Source organism: Kryptolebias marmoratus, linkage group LG11 (assembly GCF_001649575.2).
Source record: "Kryptolebias marmoratus isolate JLee-2015 linkage group LG11, ASM164957v2, whole genome shotgun sequence".
Taxonomy (NCBI): domain Eukaryota; kingdom Metazoa; phylum Chordata; class Actinopteri; order Cyprinodontiformes; family Rivulidae; genus Kryptolebias; species Kryptolebias marmoratus.
In genome coordinates this window covers 12,945,341-12,959,476 of record NC_051440.1, presented here as the reverse complement: position 1 = coordinate 12,959,476, position 14,136 = coordinate 12,945,341, and the positions used below count along the sequence as shown (strand labels likewise).

Here is a 14,136-nt window from a genome sequence, read left to right as displayed (position 1 = left end):
GTGGGGGGGGGGGGGGGGAGTAAGAACACTTCAATACTTTGGCTCCATATTTTGAAAGCCGTTCCTATGAACGGCTCGCCTCTTGCAACAAAGAAGAATCTTGATCGGGGGTAACTTTTTCAGTCACTTTTTCCCTTTAAATATTAACCAAAAAAGTAATGCAGACAAACAATTTGACATCTCTTTTTTTTTTTTACAAACTATGAAATAGTAGATTTAAACGTAGTGAACTCTGATGAATGCATTCAGATATTTTGAACGAAAGTGCACCGTGGACACGAGGAGTAAAATAAAAACAAACAAACAAACAAAAACTGTAAAATCCTCTGAATGAGTGACTCAACACAGGGTCTAAAAAGGTTTTTAAGAGTCACCCTGAAGTAGACTCTGCGTGTTACATCTGAGTCACACACACACACAGACCATGTGATGTGGATGCCCCCTGTTCCGGTTACAGAGGGAGGGAGGGAGGCAGCGTGTAAACCTCCACACAGATGGAGCTCAGCAGCCAACACCAGGAGCAGAGTCCCTCAGTCAACTGCAGTTTTCCGGCATCTTATTTCTTTCCAACACGGACAGACCTCCGCCTTCAATGAGGGAGCAGCTCTTTGAACAAGTGGACAGACTTTCACTCACTGGTTTTTCCTCTCCTGTCGGCCGGCCGGGTCACTGAGCTGCACACAAACCACAGCAGGCTGCAAGCGAGGACGAGGAGCTGTTAATGACTATTTAGTGTCTTAATTTTCTTCCAAACTGGATCATGTGACCTAAAAGCTGCCAGTTCTGTTTCTTTGAAAAGCCTCGAGGAAATAAGTGTGGAGGGTGAGAGTTCAATAACAGCTGCTTTCTGTTCACATACAGCAGCGTTTTCTCTGTTGTTGCCTCTGAAACGATCATTATTAGTATTATTCCGCTAATATTTTCAGATGAAGCCACAGAGAAACTTTTTGTGTGCACCATGATGCCGTTTGCAGCAGCTCCCAGCCTGACGGTTAACGTGTCACAGGCGCTGCCTCGTCAAATGACTCTGCCCTGACTCAGGTTGGAGTCAGGGGCCACTCGGCACAACATGGGCAACTCTTCCAGGAAGGACGAGGGGGTGGAGGGGGAGGAGGAAGAGGGGCCGAAGGATGGCGAGGACAAGGAGGACGTCGAATCAAAACAGAAAAAAGCAGAGGAAGAGGTGGAGGTAGAGCTTCCTCTGGGGGTGGAGGAGTTGCTGGAGAGCGGAGATCCCGTCCTCGACTTGAGCTATCGTAAATTTAAGAAGTTGCCGTGGCGCGTCTGCCAGCTGGCGCACCTGGAGAAGCTCTACGTGTGCGGGAACAGCCTGCGCACGCTGCCCGACGCCGTCTCGCAGCTGCAGGGCCTGCGGACGCTCGCCCTGGACTTCAACAAGATGGAGGACGTTCCCCCGGCCGTCTGTCAGCTCACCAGCCTCACCCGTCTCTACCTGGGCAGCAACCGGCTGATGAGCCTGCCGCCCGAGTTCAGGAACCTGCAGAGCCTGAGAGGCTTGTGGGTGGAGAGCAACTTTTTCATGACATTTCCCCGGGAGCTCTACGACCTGCCGCACCTGAAGTCCCTGCAGATAGGGGACAACCGGCTGAAAACGCTGCCTCAGGACTTTCAGCGCATGGAGGCTCTGAGGGGACTGTGGCTGTACGGAAACCGCTTCGACAGCTTCCCCAGAGTGCTGCTCCGCATGGAGGCCTTGGAGATCCTGGACCTGGATCGGAACAAAATATCGGAGCTTCCTAGCCTGAGGCGTCTCAAGGCCCTGCGCCTGTTTTCCTACGACCACAATCCAATCAAGGAGCCTCCTAAGGTGGGCGAGGAGGTGTTTTTGGTTGGCGAGGGGGCGGCTGAGTTCCTGGAGCTGCGTGAGGCCAGGAAGGAGAGGCGCCAGAAGGCCGCTGAGAAGGAGGCGGAGGAGCTGGCTTTGGTCGAAGAGGAGCCAGTGATTCACGGCATCCTCAAGAACAGCAGGGCAAACACAAAACCGGCAACAGACGACGCTGCGGCGCCCGCCGAGGACTCGGACGTTAGAGACGAAGAAGAGGCCCCGGCGAAGGGCGAGGAGGAGGAGGCGGAGGAGGAAGGGGGCTACGTGGATCAGTCGGTGACGGAGTACGAAGGAGCTGAGCTGGAATACGACGAAGAGCTGGTCGAGTACGAGACGGAGGAGCTGATCTGTGAGGGAGAAGGGTTGGAGTACGAGGGAGAGGAGCTGGAATACGAAAGCGCTCCGATGGACTACGAGTATGAAGACGGGGAGGAACTGGAAGACACGGGGAGACAAGACGAAGGCGCATAAAAAAAAACAACTTCAACCAGCGGTGTCCAAGCCAGGTCCTCGAGGAGCGGGTTTTAGTTGTTTCCCTGCTTCAACGCTCCTGATGGAACAGATGAATTCCCCATTCGTCCGAGTCAGGTCTTCAGAGGCGGGGAAAACGTCTAAAACCTGCAGGCTGGTGGCCCTCGAGGACCAGAACTGAACACCAGTCAGGTAATCCTCAGGCAGACGGCCGCAGAACCTAGCAGTGACAGTTTTTTAAAAAAAACAAAGCTGACTCGGAGGGCACTTTCTAAGTTGTGCAGCTAATTTATAACCTGTCTCCAGCTGTGAAAATAAATAGTTTCTTTAAAGTAACAGCACATGTAACATCTCAGTCGACACGATCAGGTGAAAAGTGTGTTTGTGTATAGTGTGTGTTAGCGATGTAACGTTGGTTTTTATTGTCATTGTATTAAAGTTTTCTGTGAAGCGACAGGTTCTGTGCTTTCTGCTTATAGGATCGGCGGCTGCTTCCTCAGGGCTGTTCCTTTGAAGCCAAGCTGTGTGCGCACGTAAACGGCTCTGTTGGACTTCCAATTTTGCTAAATATTTATGACGTGCACCTCACCGCCTCCCCTTCCCTCCGTCTTCTTGTCAGCATTGTGTAAGCAGTCCTGCGAGCCTCAGTGCCAAGAAAGAGCTCAAGAGGAGCTGAGGGGCCTCGCCATAAAAGGTTAAGTCCTTAAGGCTTTGGATATGAAAGAGGCAAGAAAAATTAAAGAGAATCAAATCAAAAATTCACCTCTTTCTTGCACCCTGTGCCCCCCCTTTTTGTCAGTGATTACACCTTTTCTCTGCATGTCAGCAGAGAAGAAGCTCAGGTTCTTGTTCTCCTCTCATCTCTGCGCTCATTATTTATGCGGTTGAGGGTGGTGGTGGTGGTGGGGGGGGTAATCCAACCCCCTTCATCTTGCACATATCTTTTCCTCATGTCTCATTAGAAGAGTGAAATATTTATCCAGGTGCTGGAATATTGATGCCCGTTCTCGTGTGGCAGCGCCTCGTCTCCTCTGTCCGCGCTGGGGACGCTGTAGCTCTGCAGCAACGCCGATCCTTTTTCGTTTTACAGGAAAGACTTCGGCAATAAAACCTAATCCAGATCAGCATGCGTGGCACACACGGATAAGCCATAAGATTATGACCACTGAGTGAGTGTTACAGGGCTGGGTGAAGGTGCTGTGACGTCACTTATAAAGCTGTATAATATTGGCCTCAAGAACACAGCAGCTTGTAAACTTGTCTTTTAGTGATGTCTTATGTCTCGTATCGAGACTTTCATCGTTCCTGATTTGTATTCATGCCACCATCTTGACCGGGACTCCATGGAAGGAGAGATGATTTACCTCAGTGGGACCTTACTGGTCCAATAACGGGGTAAATCAAATCAAATCAAAGTGTTCATCTGTCCTCTAAGCTCTCCAGATCACTAATGGAGGCCATCGATGTGTCCCTCCCAGACAGGCTGAAGGAAGTTTGAAGCTCCGAAGAACAAAGTACATCATCTCTGTGGCTGCACGTAGCACCTAATGTTAGGTGGATGGTCACACATCTGTGTGGAAATACATAAAGCAGTTTTATCAACCGACTGTTTGGACTTTATGATATCTGAAAGTTCTTGTCTTGATCAGATTCCTAGCTAACTTCAAAAGTGTTAGTGTATTTCTACTTTCTTATGAATTATGAATGTTTACAGCCATGGAAGAGGCTCTGTAAGGATTATCTGAGGTGGAGGGAGGTTTTCGTATATAAATATGTGATAGAAAGATAAGATGCTCACAGTCTCAATGCTAAGACTTATGAGCTCAGGTTTCGTAATGATGATGAAAGAAATAAAAATCCCAGAGAATTCCTATAACTTCCACTGACAAAGCACCATCATTTTCCTTTTTTTAAATTTATTATTCTACCAGTCATTCCGTTGTAGTTGACCAACAATAGAAAAGTGTGAATGTTTTATTTTGTAAAACACACGTCTACAAGCAAATAACTTTAAATATGAAACGTAACGTGATGTTTTTTTTAACAAACCGTGACTGTGTGTGATTTAGCTGGAGCTCCACTTTTTTTAGTTAAGCAGCAATAGTTTCCTCCCTCTGCTGGATTAATCTGCTGATTACAGTTGAATCGTTTTCATCCATAAAAAAAAAATCCTAATTACTGTGAAAACGCTTGTAAGTTTAAAACCCTGAAACCTCCATTTTAACAACATGGTTGAAAGCCGGAGCCTTGATGTGTCACGAGATGATTTACCTGATGAATGACGTTGTGATTTGCTTTCCACTGATTTGTAAGTCAAAGCGCCGAAGCTTTAAAGGAAGTAAATCCGGGACTTGTCAGACGGATGTGTTTTAAAGTCAGAGCAGACTCCGCCGCTGGGCCAACACACGCCCGCCCCCACACACACACAATCAGCCTGGGTGCAATAACTCTGCACGTTAGTTTACAGTCCTCTCATTCTCTGGAGGTCAGACCAGCGTGTTCGACGTGTTCAGAGACAAGATACCATCTGCGTCAGTCCCAGAGACCGCATAAATCGAATGAAACCAGCACGCCTTGAAGGAGCGCACACTGCCCGCCGGCTCGTATGCCAGCGTTTCAAGCAAAGATCCGTTCGTGCTCAGATTATGTGATGGGGATGCATCTCAGCTACTACCACATCAAATTGTAGTTCAGTGTGTGCATATATGACAGAGTTACGGTCACTTTCGTGTTCACCAAGTTGATTAGCTCGGGCAGCCATCTTGAATGGGGCTGACTTCAGAGGTTTATCACTTATGGATCTATATCCAATAATTATTTTCTGAGAGTCTAATTAAAATCCATTAAGTGGTTCTTGAGATATTTTACTAACAGACAAACAGGGTTGACGCCAATAGACAAAGCCCAGTTTTTACACACAGATCTTAACAATCTGTTAGTGCTTGGAGTATGTGTTGGGGATGACTCTAAGCTACTACCATGCCAGGTTTTAGCTAAATATCTGTAAAACTGACTGAATTATATCCATTTGGGGGTATTGCAAAGTCAGATGGCTGTGGCAGCCATCTTGAAGTGGGTTGACTTCAGAAGTTTATCAGCTGTAGAAGTTCTTCTAATGATTACTCTCTGAAAGTTTCATTAAAATCTGTCCATTTGTTCGAGAGATATTTTGCTAACAGACAAAACCAACGAACAAACGTACACAGACACAGGCAGTTTACATGATCGCCAGCTTTAATTGTCATTGTAGCTGTAAAATAAAACAGTTACGCCAAGTGCTTTTTATTCTCCTTCAAAGTGGTGTTTTATATTTTTAAAAAAACTAAATACTAAGGTGACGTATTAAGGAGAGATTTTATTTCTGAGATGAAAAGCAGCGCAGGTTACATCAAAGATGTGAGGCGGTTTAACCCTTTAATATAAGCCTGTGGAGTAAAAAAAAAAAGAAAAAAGGGGTTAAAAAAAACACCGATCTGAGCCACAACGTGAGGGTCTCACCTGGCAGCGTCTCGACGACCGTAACCAGCGTCCATCTTCTTCGAGACGACACCTGCGGCGGGAACGGAGCGCGGCCCGTTCAGGTTGCCGTAGCGGCAGAACCTGGGGAAGAGTTGGAAAGTGTTGTGAGTTTCAAGCAAGCCGGACGTACGGGTCGGCGCCGTTTGCTCGACTTCGATTTTAGTCTGATTTAAAGATGGCCGCTCCATGACTCCTAATGAAACAAAACAAACCTGTTTCTTGCTTTAAAATGACTTTAAATTCAGGACTTTTTTAACCCTTCGAGTTGAGAAACCTCAGCCCAACACTCACGTGCTCCTGTAGTGCGTCGTAAAGTGTGACGAGCCAAACGGCGCCCAGGGGAAAAGGTCGTTCTTCGGGGCGTTCGAAACGCACCCTGTGAGCTCCTGGATGTAAAACCGGAGAAGTGAGTCCGGATAAAAGCTCAGACCCTAAAAGGTCCCGTCTGCTGGACAATAAAGACAAAGAAAGCCGGACCTTCTTCCCGATGACCTTCACAGCTGGAGCGCTGCTTCTAGCTCGGCGCGGCGCCAGGAGGGAGCTCTGGGAAAAACCCACAGAGAACAACGTCAGCCTCGCGCTCTAATCCCAGCTAAAAGTCGTAAACGAGGAGCTGAACGAGGACTGACGGGGTGGGACAACGGAGCCGATGCGCCTCGTGTGAACCCCGTCTCCCGACAGGACAGGGCGCTCAGGCCTGGAATCGCCCCTGTGCCCTTAGATACGGGAAAACAAAGAAATAATTCCATTAAATCAGCACTTTTTGTTGTTTTCCTCCTGAAAAGTTGTTATTTTACTGTCAGTGTGGCTCAACCTGCGGAGGGAACGGAGAGGGGAAGTCAGTCCTCATCACCGAGCTGGAAGTTTGACGAGGTTCCGCCTGAAACGATTGGAATAACCGGGAGCTCTGGAAGCGTGACCGTAAGAATACGGAAATATGGTCATCTGATAAATCACAGGAACGGACAACATGAGCTAAAAAATTCTATTTTTTTTCTTTTCTTTCTTTTGTCGTTGCTGTCCAATGGAAGAGGTGTGGTAAAAAAGACAAAAAAAAAGGGCAATTTAAAAAAGATGTTTTGAGGTTTTTAAAAAAAATAGAGATTTTTTTTCTAGTTTCTACCCAAACTTAAGGTTTGGGCCTGGAGATCACCAAAAAATGGATTATTTTTAACAACATTAGAAAAAAAAAATGTAAATGAAACTCAAAAGCAAGCCTTTAAAGGCCAAACTCACCGAACCGATCCGTTTCTCCTGAAAGGTGTTGAGCTGCAGCTCTGCCCCTTCAGTGAAACCAGTCTCTCCTTTCTTACCCACAATCCCCCGGTCCAGGCCGACTGCAGCGCGGAGAGAAAGAAAGAAAATGACCGCCTCGCGCTTGAGCCGCTGAGTTAATTCTTCTATGACTTTTACCTGACGGTGTGAGGCGGTGAGGCACAAACAGGCTTTGGTATTCGCTCTGAAAAAAAAAAAGAAAAAGAAAAACAGGAAATAAAACAAGTTTGCACAAAGAGAGACGCTTCTGAAAGCTCAGGGGACTTGGGACAGGTCAGGTGAGGTGAAGGGGAACCTTGTCCTCCGAGGGCCCAGTTCTGGACGGCGTCCTCGGCTGATGGGAGCCACTGCCTCTGGGTGGGGTCGTGAGGCTGGGCAGGGGCCCCGAGCGACGGGGGCCGCCGGACGGCTGGAAGTGCCGCTCGGTCTGAGACACCAAGATGTCAGACAGCAGGAGCCTGAAAAATAAATAAGAAGTCTGTTAGCAAAATATCTCACGAACCAGTGGATGGATTTTAATGAAACTCATAGGAAGCAATAATTGGATGTTCAGCTACAACTAATTTACATTTGGAGTCAACTCGATTCAATATGGCCGCCACAGCCAACTGACCTTCGAAAACCCAACAATGGCTATTACTCAGACAGTTTTACAGATTTTTAAATAAAACTTTAGCGCGGCAGTAGCTGAGACTGATTCGCGACACATAATCTGAGTGCTAATAGATTGTGGAAGATCTTTGTTTGAGAATTTTGTCAATAACTATTTGGAGTCAACTCTGTTTGTCTGTTAGCAAAATATTTCATGAACCACTGGACGAACTTTAATCAAACTTTCTGGAAATAATCACTGGATGCAAATCTACAACTGAGTAACTTTTGGAGCCAACCCACTTCAACATGGCTGCCACAGCCAACCGACTTTAGGAAAACACAAAAACGCTTATTTTCAGTTACTTTTGCAGATATTGTGCTAAAATTTGGTGTGGTAGTAGTTGGGAGTCGTTCGCAACACATACCCTAAGTGCTACTCATTGCATGAGATCGTTGTTTAAAACTTGAGCGTTAACTGTTGGAGTCAATCCTGTCTGTCTGTTAGCAAAATATCTCATGAGTCACAAGGTGGATTTTGATGAAACTCTCGGGATGTAATAACTGAGTGTCCATCTACAACCGATTACCTTTTGTAGTCGACCCAACAGAAGATGACTGCCACAGCGGATCGACATTAGCAAACACAAAAATGGCTAGAAACTGAACAACTGAACAGACGCTTAGCTAAGACTTCACGTGGCCGTAGGTGAGAGCCATTAACACGTGGAACACCTGTCAACCCTCGTGGGACTTCCTATCTCCGTCCCGCCCCGGGGTCACACTTCTGATCGACCCCCGGCTCGCGCCCACAGCTCATGTGTGAACGCCCACGCCGCGCCTGCTGTGACACCTACCCGAGCTGCGGGGTGTCGGTGCGGTCCGAGCCGGGCCGGTGATACACGGCGGGTCTCCGGTTTGACGTGAAGCCCGTGGCAGCGGAGCGTCCCAGGCAGGAGGTGAAACGCAGCCCGTCTGCAGCCAGAACCAGAGCACCACCCGTCACATTCCACACTGTCAAATTAAAGCTCTTAAATCTGAAACACATGAAGGTTTTCAGTCTGGCCCTACCCGCGGCGCCTCTGGAGGACATGTTCGTCGACTTGGACTGAGTTGTCTCCAACCGGGCGGCGTGACAGTCGCCTCCTACTCAGCCGTCTGTGGCCGCTGTAATGGAAACCGTCACCGACAGCAGTGATGGATGGAGAAATCCTGCGGGCCTGCAGCTGGGGGAAAACACCGACAGCAGTCTGTTTTCAGAGTTAAACCGATGCTGACGGCTGAATGTAAATGAGCTGAAAATAAAAAATAAAAGGAGTGAAAGAAGGTTTCAGAGAGGAGGACATACCTGGCACCCGAGGGTGTCTGCTCACCTCCCTGCCTCCCCGCTGCTGCTGGTTTGGAGGTAAACAGCTTCCTGTTGCTAAGAGATCCAACACATTACAGCTGAGGACGGAAACACAGGAGGCTGTGTTTTTTTATGGATCGCTGGTAACGAGTCTCTCGTTTGCTTTCTGGAAAGATTGCTCAAAAATGCAGCAGCTTTCGTGGAGTTTGAGCAACAAAACGCTGCAGCCAACAAGCCGTAAGAGACGAGCTGAGGAGAGGAGCTGAGGAGTTCAGCTCATCATTATGACTGAATTCTGATTCAGCACTCACACTGGTATTTCCCTGATTTTTTTTAAAAAAAATTTCATGTCTTTTGCATTTTTTTAGCTACTCCCATATCAAACTGGTTAACTCATTCAGCTGATGAGTACAATGACTTGAGCTTTTTTTTTTTTTCAAAGAAATGCATCAAAATCTTATCGATTCCTTCAAAAACATTCCTTTTTTTAAATTCGGCTTCAGCACACATCTATTTTTATCTTTCTATGCTGCTTTTAGCTACTGTTTTTGCTAGTTTTAAGCTTTTTGCTTCCTTCAGCTACCATCTGATACTTTTAGCTTATAGCTGTCCTTCTGCTACATTTAGCTTTTAGCCAGCATTTTGATACTTTGAGCTCCTAACTAGCCTTTTGATACTATTAGCTAGCCTCTGATTCTTATAGACATTAACTAACCTTTGCGATTTTTGGCTAGCATTTAGCTACTTTTGGCTCTTAGCTAGTGGTTTACTTATTTGTAGCTTCAAGCTAATGTTGTGCTTCTTTCAGCTTTTAGCTATGGTTATGCTACTTTTAGTTCGCATTTTGCTACTTTTGGCTTTTATCTAATGTTGTGCTTCTTTTAGCTGTAGCTGCTTAGTTTCAGCTTCTTCAGTGAGTTTCAGCAGGCATTCAGACCTCTGTTCACTCTGTATTTTTGTGTAAAATGTCATTTTTTTCTAGTTACACTTGGTTAAAGATCATTTTGGAGTTTCATACAGCGACACCCAGATGAAGTTGGAACAGTTTTGTAATATTCATCATTTTCTGCTTTGTTCGTGTAGTTTTGGGGGGTGTAAATCAAATCTGTAAATATGTTTTAGGAAAAAGTCATAAGGTTTTGTTGTTGTTGTAAAGTGTCCTGGTTGGTCACCCACAGACCCAACCTGCGGGGCAGTTCCTCCTGGAGTCCACTGGGTGGCGGTGTGATGCCACAGAGGTTTGCTCTTCAGGCTGAGGTTATATAAAAAAAAATAAAAAAAAAATAAAAAAAAGATGGATAGCTTGAAATTTGCTTGACATCTTGATCAAGATGTCCCTCCAAGACAGGGGAGTTATCATCCTCTGCCGTTAGCAGCATGAAACTTGTCTAAAAAGACAACACACACTCACACGTCCACCTATATGGTCTGACTTTAATCCTGGAGGGGGGACATTTACCTCCCATTATGTTTTCTGCCATCGATCGAGACATTCTCAGTCCATCTTTCAGAGGCAGCCTTAGAGACACGCCGCTGCTAATGAACAGCTAATCAAGGAGAGGAGAGGTGTGTGTGAGGGGGGAGTTCTGCTCTCCGAGTCCTGCTTCGTGCTTCAGATCTCACATCCTCCTGCAACACTTCAAACACCACCTCATCTGAAATCCTCCACTGGTTTATCTTTAGGTGGGATTCTGGATTAAAGTAGGAGTTTTTTTGTTTTGTTTTTTAATGCCAAGCTGCTCACAGTAAAAATCCTTTCCACACTCCCCCCTTTTTATTCTCACCTCCTGTTTCTTTTCATGTCTAATTTCCTTGGACTCTCGGTCGGTGCTTCCTCACCTCGGCTTCGTCGGCCCTTTCCCCTCCCTCCATCTGCCGGCAGTCGGTCTGCAGAGGGAGCCCGTTGCCTCGATTCCCACAGTCCTTCGTGTCTGACGTCCTGTCACGCCGAAGCTCGGAACTGTTTATTATCGCCTCCCGAGAGAGAGCGAGTGCAAAAGGGAAACGCCCGCGTCGCAGAAACCGACAGCCTCGTTTCCTGCCTCGCTTTTTTCTTCAGCACAATGCGCACATTATTGGCATCTGTAATTAGAAATGCGCAGAGATCCACGCAGAGAGGGAACAGACTGCGTGTCTATTTTCACTCCAGTCCAAAGAAGAAAAAAAAAAAAAAGATGACACCAGATGATGGGACTTATTTGAGCAGCTTCAGTCTGACAGAGGAAAGGGATGGAAGCACCCGTCCCGTTTTCCACCGTGCAGCTCTCCTCTGGCTGTCCGTCCCAGCAAACAAAGCAAAACATGACTCAGCAGGACTCAAGTTTTAATGACGAAGGCTTCTGATGAAACCATCGGTAGCTAAAGGCCCGGCATTCTTTTACGTCTGATATTTAGACTCAAATAATCTTGCATTGAGGAATGAAGGCGTTGAGGCCGTTTTGGTCAAACCTAAAACGCAACATTCCCAAGATGTCACAGTCAGAACACGTGCTGGGGAGGACTCTCAGCTACTACCACATCGAATCTTAGCTCAATATCTGTGAAACGGACTGAATTATCGCCAGTTTTGGGCTGCCTCCTGGAGTTATCAGTCATATCTGTACATCCAGTGATTATTTACGGAAGGTCTCATTAAAATCTGTCAGCTGGTTCATGAGATATTTTGCTAACAGACAAAGCTGATTCCAAATAGTTGATGGTAGATTGTTAAATCTTGTGCAATGTGTGAGCGCTCAGAATACATGTTGGGGATCAGTGTCAACTACTACCACAGCAGAATTTAGGTGGACAGCTGGAAAACTGATCGGGTTGTAGCCATTTGTGTGTTTTTGAAGGTCAGCTGGCTGTGGCAGCCATCTTGAATCCGGTTGACATCAAAAGTTATTCAATTGTAGACTACATCCATTGATTACTTGCATAGAAACTCGACCAGTTGTTCATTAGATATTTTGGTAAAAGATATAAACACACACACAGAGACAGGCAAATACATTATCACCCTTCTTTCACCTTTTGGCTGTGGGAAATAAATAAAAACTTCACTTTTTGATGTAACACTTTGGTTTCAAAAAGACAAAGACAGAGGAAGGCTGCAGATGTTCTAAAAATAGACCGAGGTGATGCAAGCGAGGGTCTCCCAATGTGGTGATGCTCTTGGCATGCCTGCAGCTGTCTTCTGTAGTTCAGGTCTATCTGCATGTCCTGTCTGTGGGGTCCTGTCTGCAGGGTCCTGTCTGCGGGGTCTTGTCTGCGAGGTCCTGTCTGCATGTCCTGTCTGCAGGGTCCTGTCTGCAGGGTCTTGTCTGCGAGGTCCTGTCTGTGGGGTCCTGTCTGCAGGTTCTTGTCTGCGGGGTCCTGTCTGCGGGGTCTTGTCTGCGAGGTCCTGTCCGCATGTCCTGTCTGTGGGGTCCTGTCTGCAGGTTCTTGTCTGCGGGGTCCTGTCTGCAGGTTCTTGTCTGCGGGGTCCTGTCTGCGGGGTCTTGTCTGCGAGGTCCTGTCTGCATGTCCTGTCTGCGAGGTCCTGTCTGCAGGGTCCTGTCTGCAGGGACCTGTCTGCATGTCCTGTCTGCATGTCCTGTCTGCAGGGTCCCATCTGCGAGGTCCTGTCTGCATGTCCTGTCTGTGGGGTCCTGTCTGCAGGTCCTTGTCTGCGGGGTCCTGTCTGCGGGGTCTTGTCTGCGAGTTCCTGTCTGCAAGGTCCTGTCTGCAGGGTCCTGTCTGCATGTCCTGTCTGCAGGTTCTTGCCTGCGAGATCCTGTCTGCAGGGTCCTGTCTGCATGTCCTGTCTGCAGGGACCTGTCTGCATGGTCCTGTCTGCATGTCCTGTCTGCATGTCCTGTCTGCAGGGTCCTGTCTGCAGGGACCTGTCTGCATGTCCTGTCTGCAGGTTCTTGCCTGCGAGGTCCTGTCTGCAGGGACCTGTCTGCATGTCCTGTCTGCAGGTTCTTGCCTGCGAGGTCCTGTCTGCAGGGACCTGTCTGCATGGTCCTGTCTGCATGTCCTGTCTGCAGCATCCTGTCTGCATGTCCTGTCTGCATGGTCCTGTCTGCAGCATCCTGTCTGCATGTCCTGTCTGCATGGTCCTGTCTGCATGGTCCTGTCTGCATGGTCCTGTCTGCATGGTCCTGTCTGCATGGTCCTGTTTGCATGGTCCTGTCTGCATGGTCCTGTCTGCATGGTCCTGTCTGCATGGTCCTGTCTGCATGGTCCTGTCTGCATGGTCCTGTTTGCATGGTCCTGTCTGCATGGTCCTGTCTGCATGGTCCTGTCTGCATGGTCCTGTCTGCATGGTCCTGTCTGCATGGTCCTGTTTGCATGGTCCTGTCTGCAGGGACCTGTCTGCAGGGTTGCCTATGTCTCCTGCTGTTTCTCTGTCAGTTCAATAACCCATTTCCTTTCTGCTGTAAAACTGCAGGATTCATTGTTTAAAGACATAAAGAGACAGCTCAGACGCTCAGAACCGTCTTTGTGTCTCAGAGTTCCTCTCTCTGCTTCACTGCTTCATCTTTGTGAGTCGTATCTCCATCCAGCTTTCTTCTTCTCTCCTGTTTGAAAATGTTACTTCTGCACTTAACGGACAAATGTGAGTATGTGTGTGTGTGTGTACTGTTGGGAGTAAATTGCGTAGTCATCTTATTGTGTGAATGCTGATTCAGCATTCTTTTTTCCCTGTAATTTTTTTTAGCGCTTTTTTAGCCAGTCATACATCAAAATGTTCAGCTGATTCAGGAAATGGGTGCTGAATGTTTTCTGTGCTTTTCACAACACTGAACTTTATTTACAGACATTTTCCTCATAGGAAGGAACATATTAATCTCTTTAGTTCCTTCAAAAACATTCTTCTTTTTAATTTTTATTTTTTTGCATACTTGTGCTATTTTTTTTTTTTTTTTTTGGCTACTTTCAGTTTGTAGTAGATTTTAGCTAGCCTTTTATTACTTTTACCTAGACTTTTAACTACTTTTACTTGTGCTACCTTTAGCTTTCAGATTGCGTTTTGCTGTTTCGACTTGTACCTAGTGTTTTGCTTTTTTTAAACCTAGTGCTCTACTTCTTTTAGCCTTAACTGCATATTCAGCGAAGTCAT

At 47.0% G+C, this 14,136-nt stretch overlaps 2 protein-coding genes across 5 annotated transcripts; one reads left to right on the top strand and one right to left on the bottom strand.

Moving 5' to 3' along the window:
- The first annotated feature begins 459 nt into the window (after positions 1 to 459).
- LOC108230009 (leucine-rich repeat-containing protein 10B) lies at positions 460 to 2,763 on the top strand. Its single transcript, XM_017405761.3, has one exon. The coding sequence runs from the start codon at positions 1,070 to 1,072 to the stop codon at positions 2,315 to 2,317; it is 1,248 nt and encodes a 415-aa protein (XP_017261250.1). The 5' UTR covers positions 460 to 1,069; the 3' UTR covers positions 2,318 to 2,763.
- Positions 2,764 to 5,659: 2,896 nt separating this feature from the next.
- ppp1r32 (protein phosphatase 1, regulatory subunit 32) lies at positions 5,660 to 11,672 on the bottom strand. Of its 4 annotated transcripts, none has more exons than XM_025003643.2 (12): positions 10,890 to 11,669; positions 9,051 to 9,148; positions 8,774 to 8,928; positions 8,560 to 8,677; positions 7,407 to 7,569; positions 7,250 to 7,295; positions 7,073 to 7,173; positions 6,651 to 6,743; positions 6,466 to 6,552; positions 6,128 to 6,379; positions 5,816 to 5,917; positions 5,660 to 5,742 (listed from the first exon to the last, which is right to left on the bottom strand). In XM_025003643.2, exons 3-12 carry the CDS (start codon positions 8,793 to 8,795, stop codon positions 5,701 to 5,703), a joined length of 1,026 nt encoding a protein of 341 aa, XP_024859411.1. In that variant the 5' UTR covers positions 8,796 to 8,928; positions 9,051 to 9,148; positions 10,890 to 11,669; the 3' UTR covers positions 5,660 to 5,700. The 4 variants fall into 4 exon arrangements, with proteins under 4 accessions (XP_024859411.1, XP_024859414.1, XP_037833962.1 ...); XM_025003646.2 differs by having other exon boundaries at positions 9,051 to 9,125; XM_037978034.1 differs by having other exon boundaries at positions 6,128 to 6,222; positions 6,314 to 6,379; positions 9,051 to 11,661.
- Between the last annotated feature and the right edge of the window lie 2,464 nt (positions 11,673 to 14,136).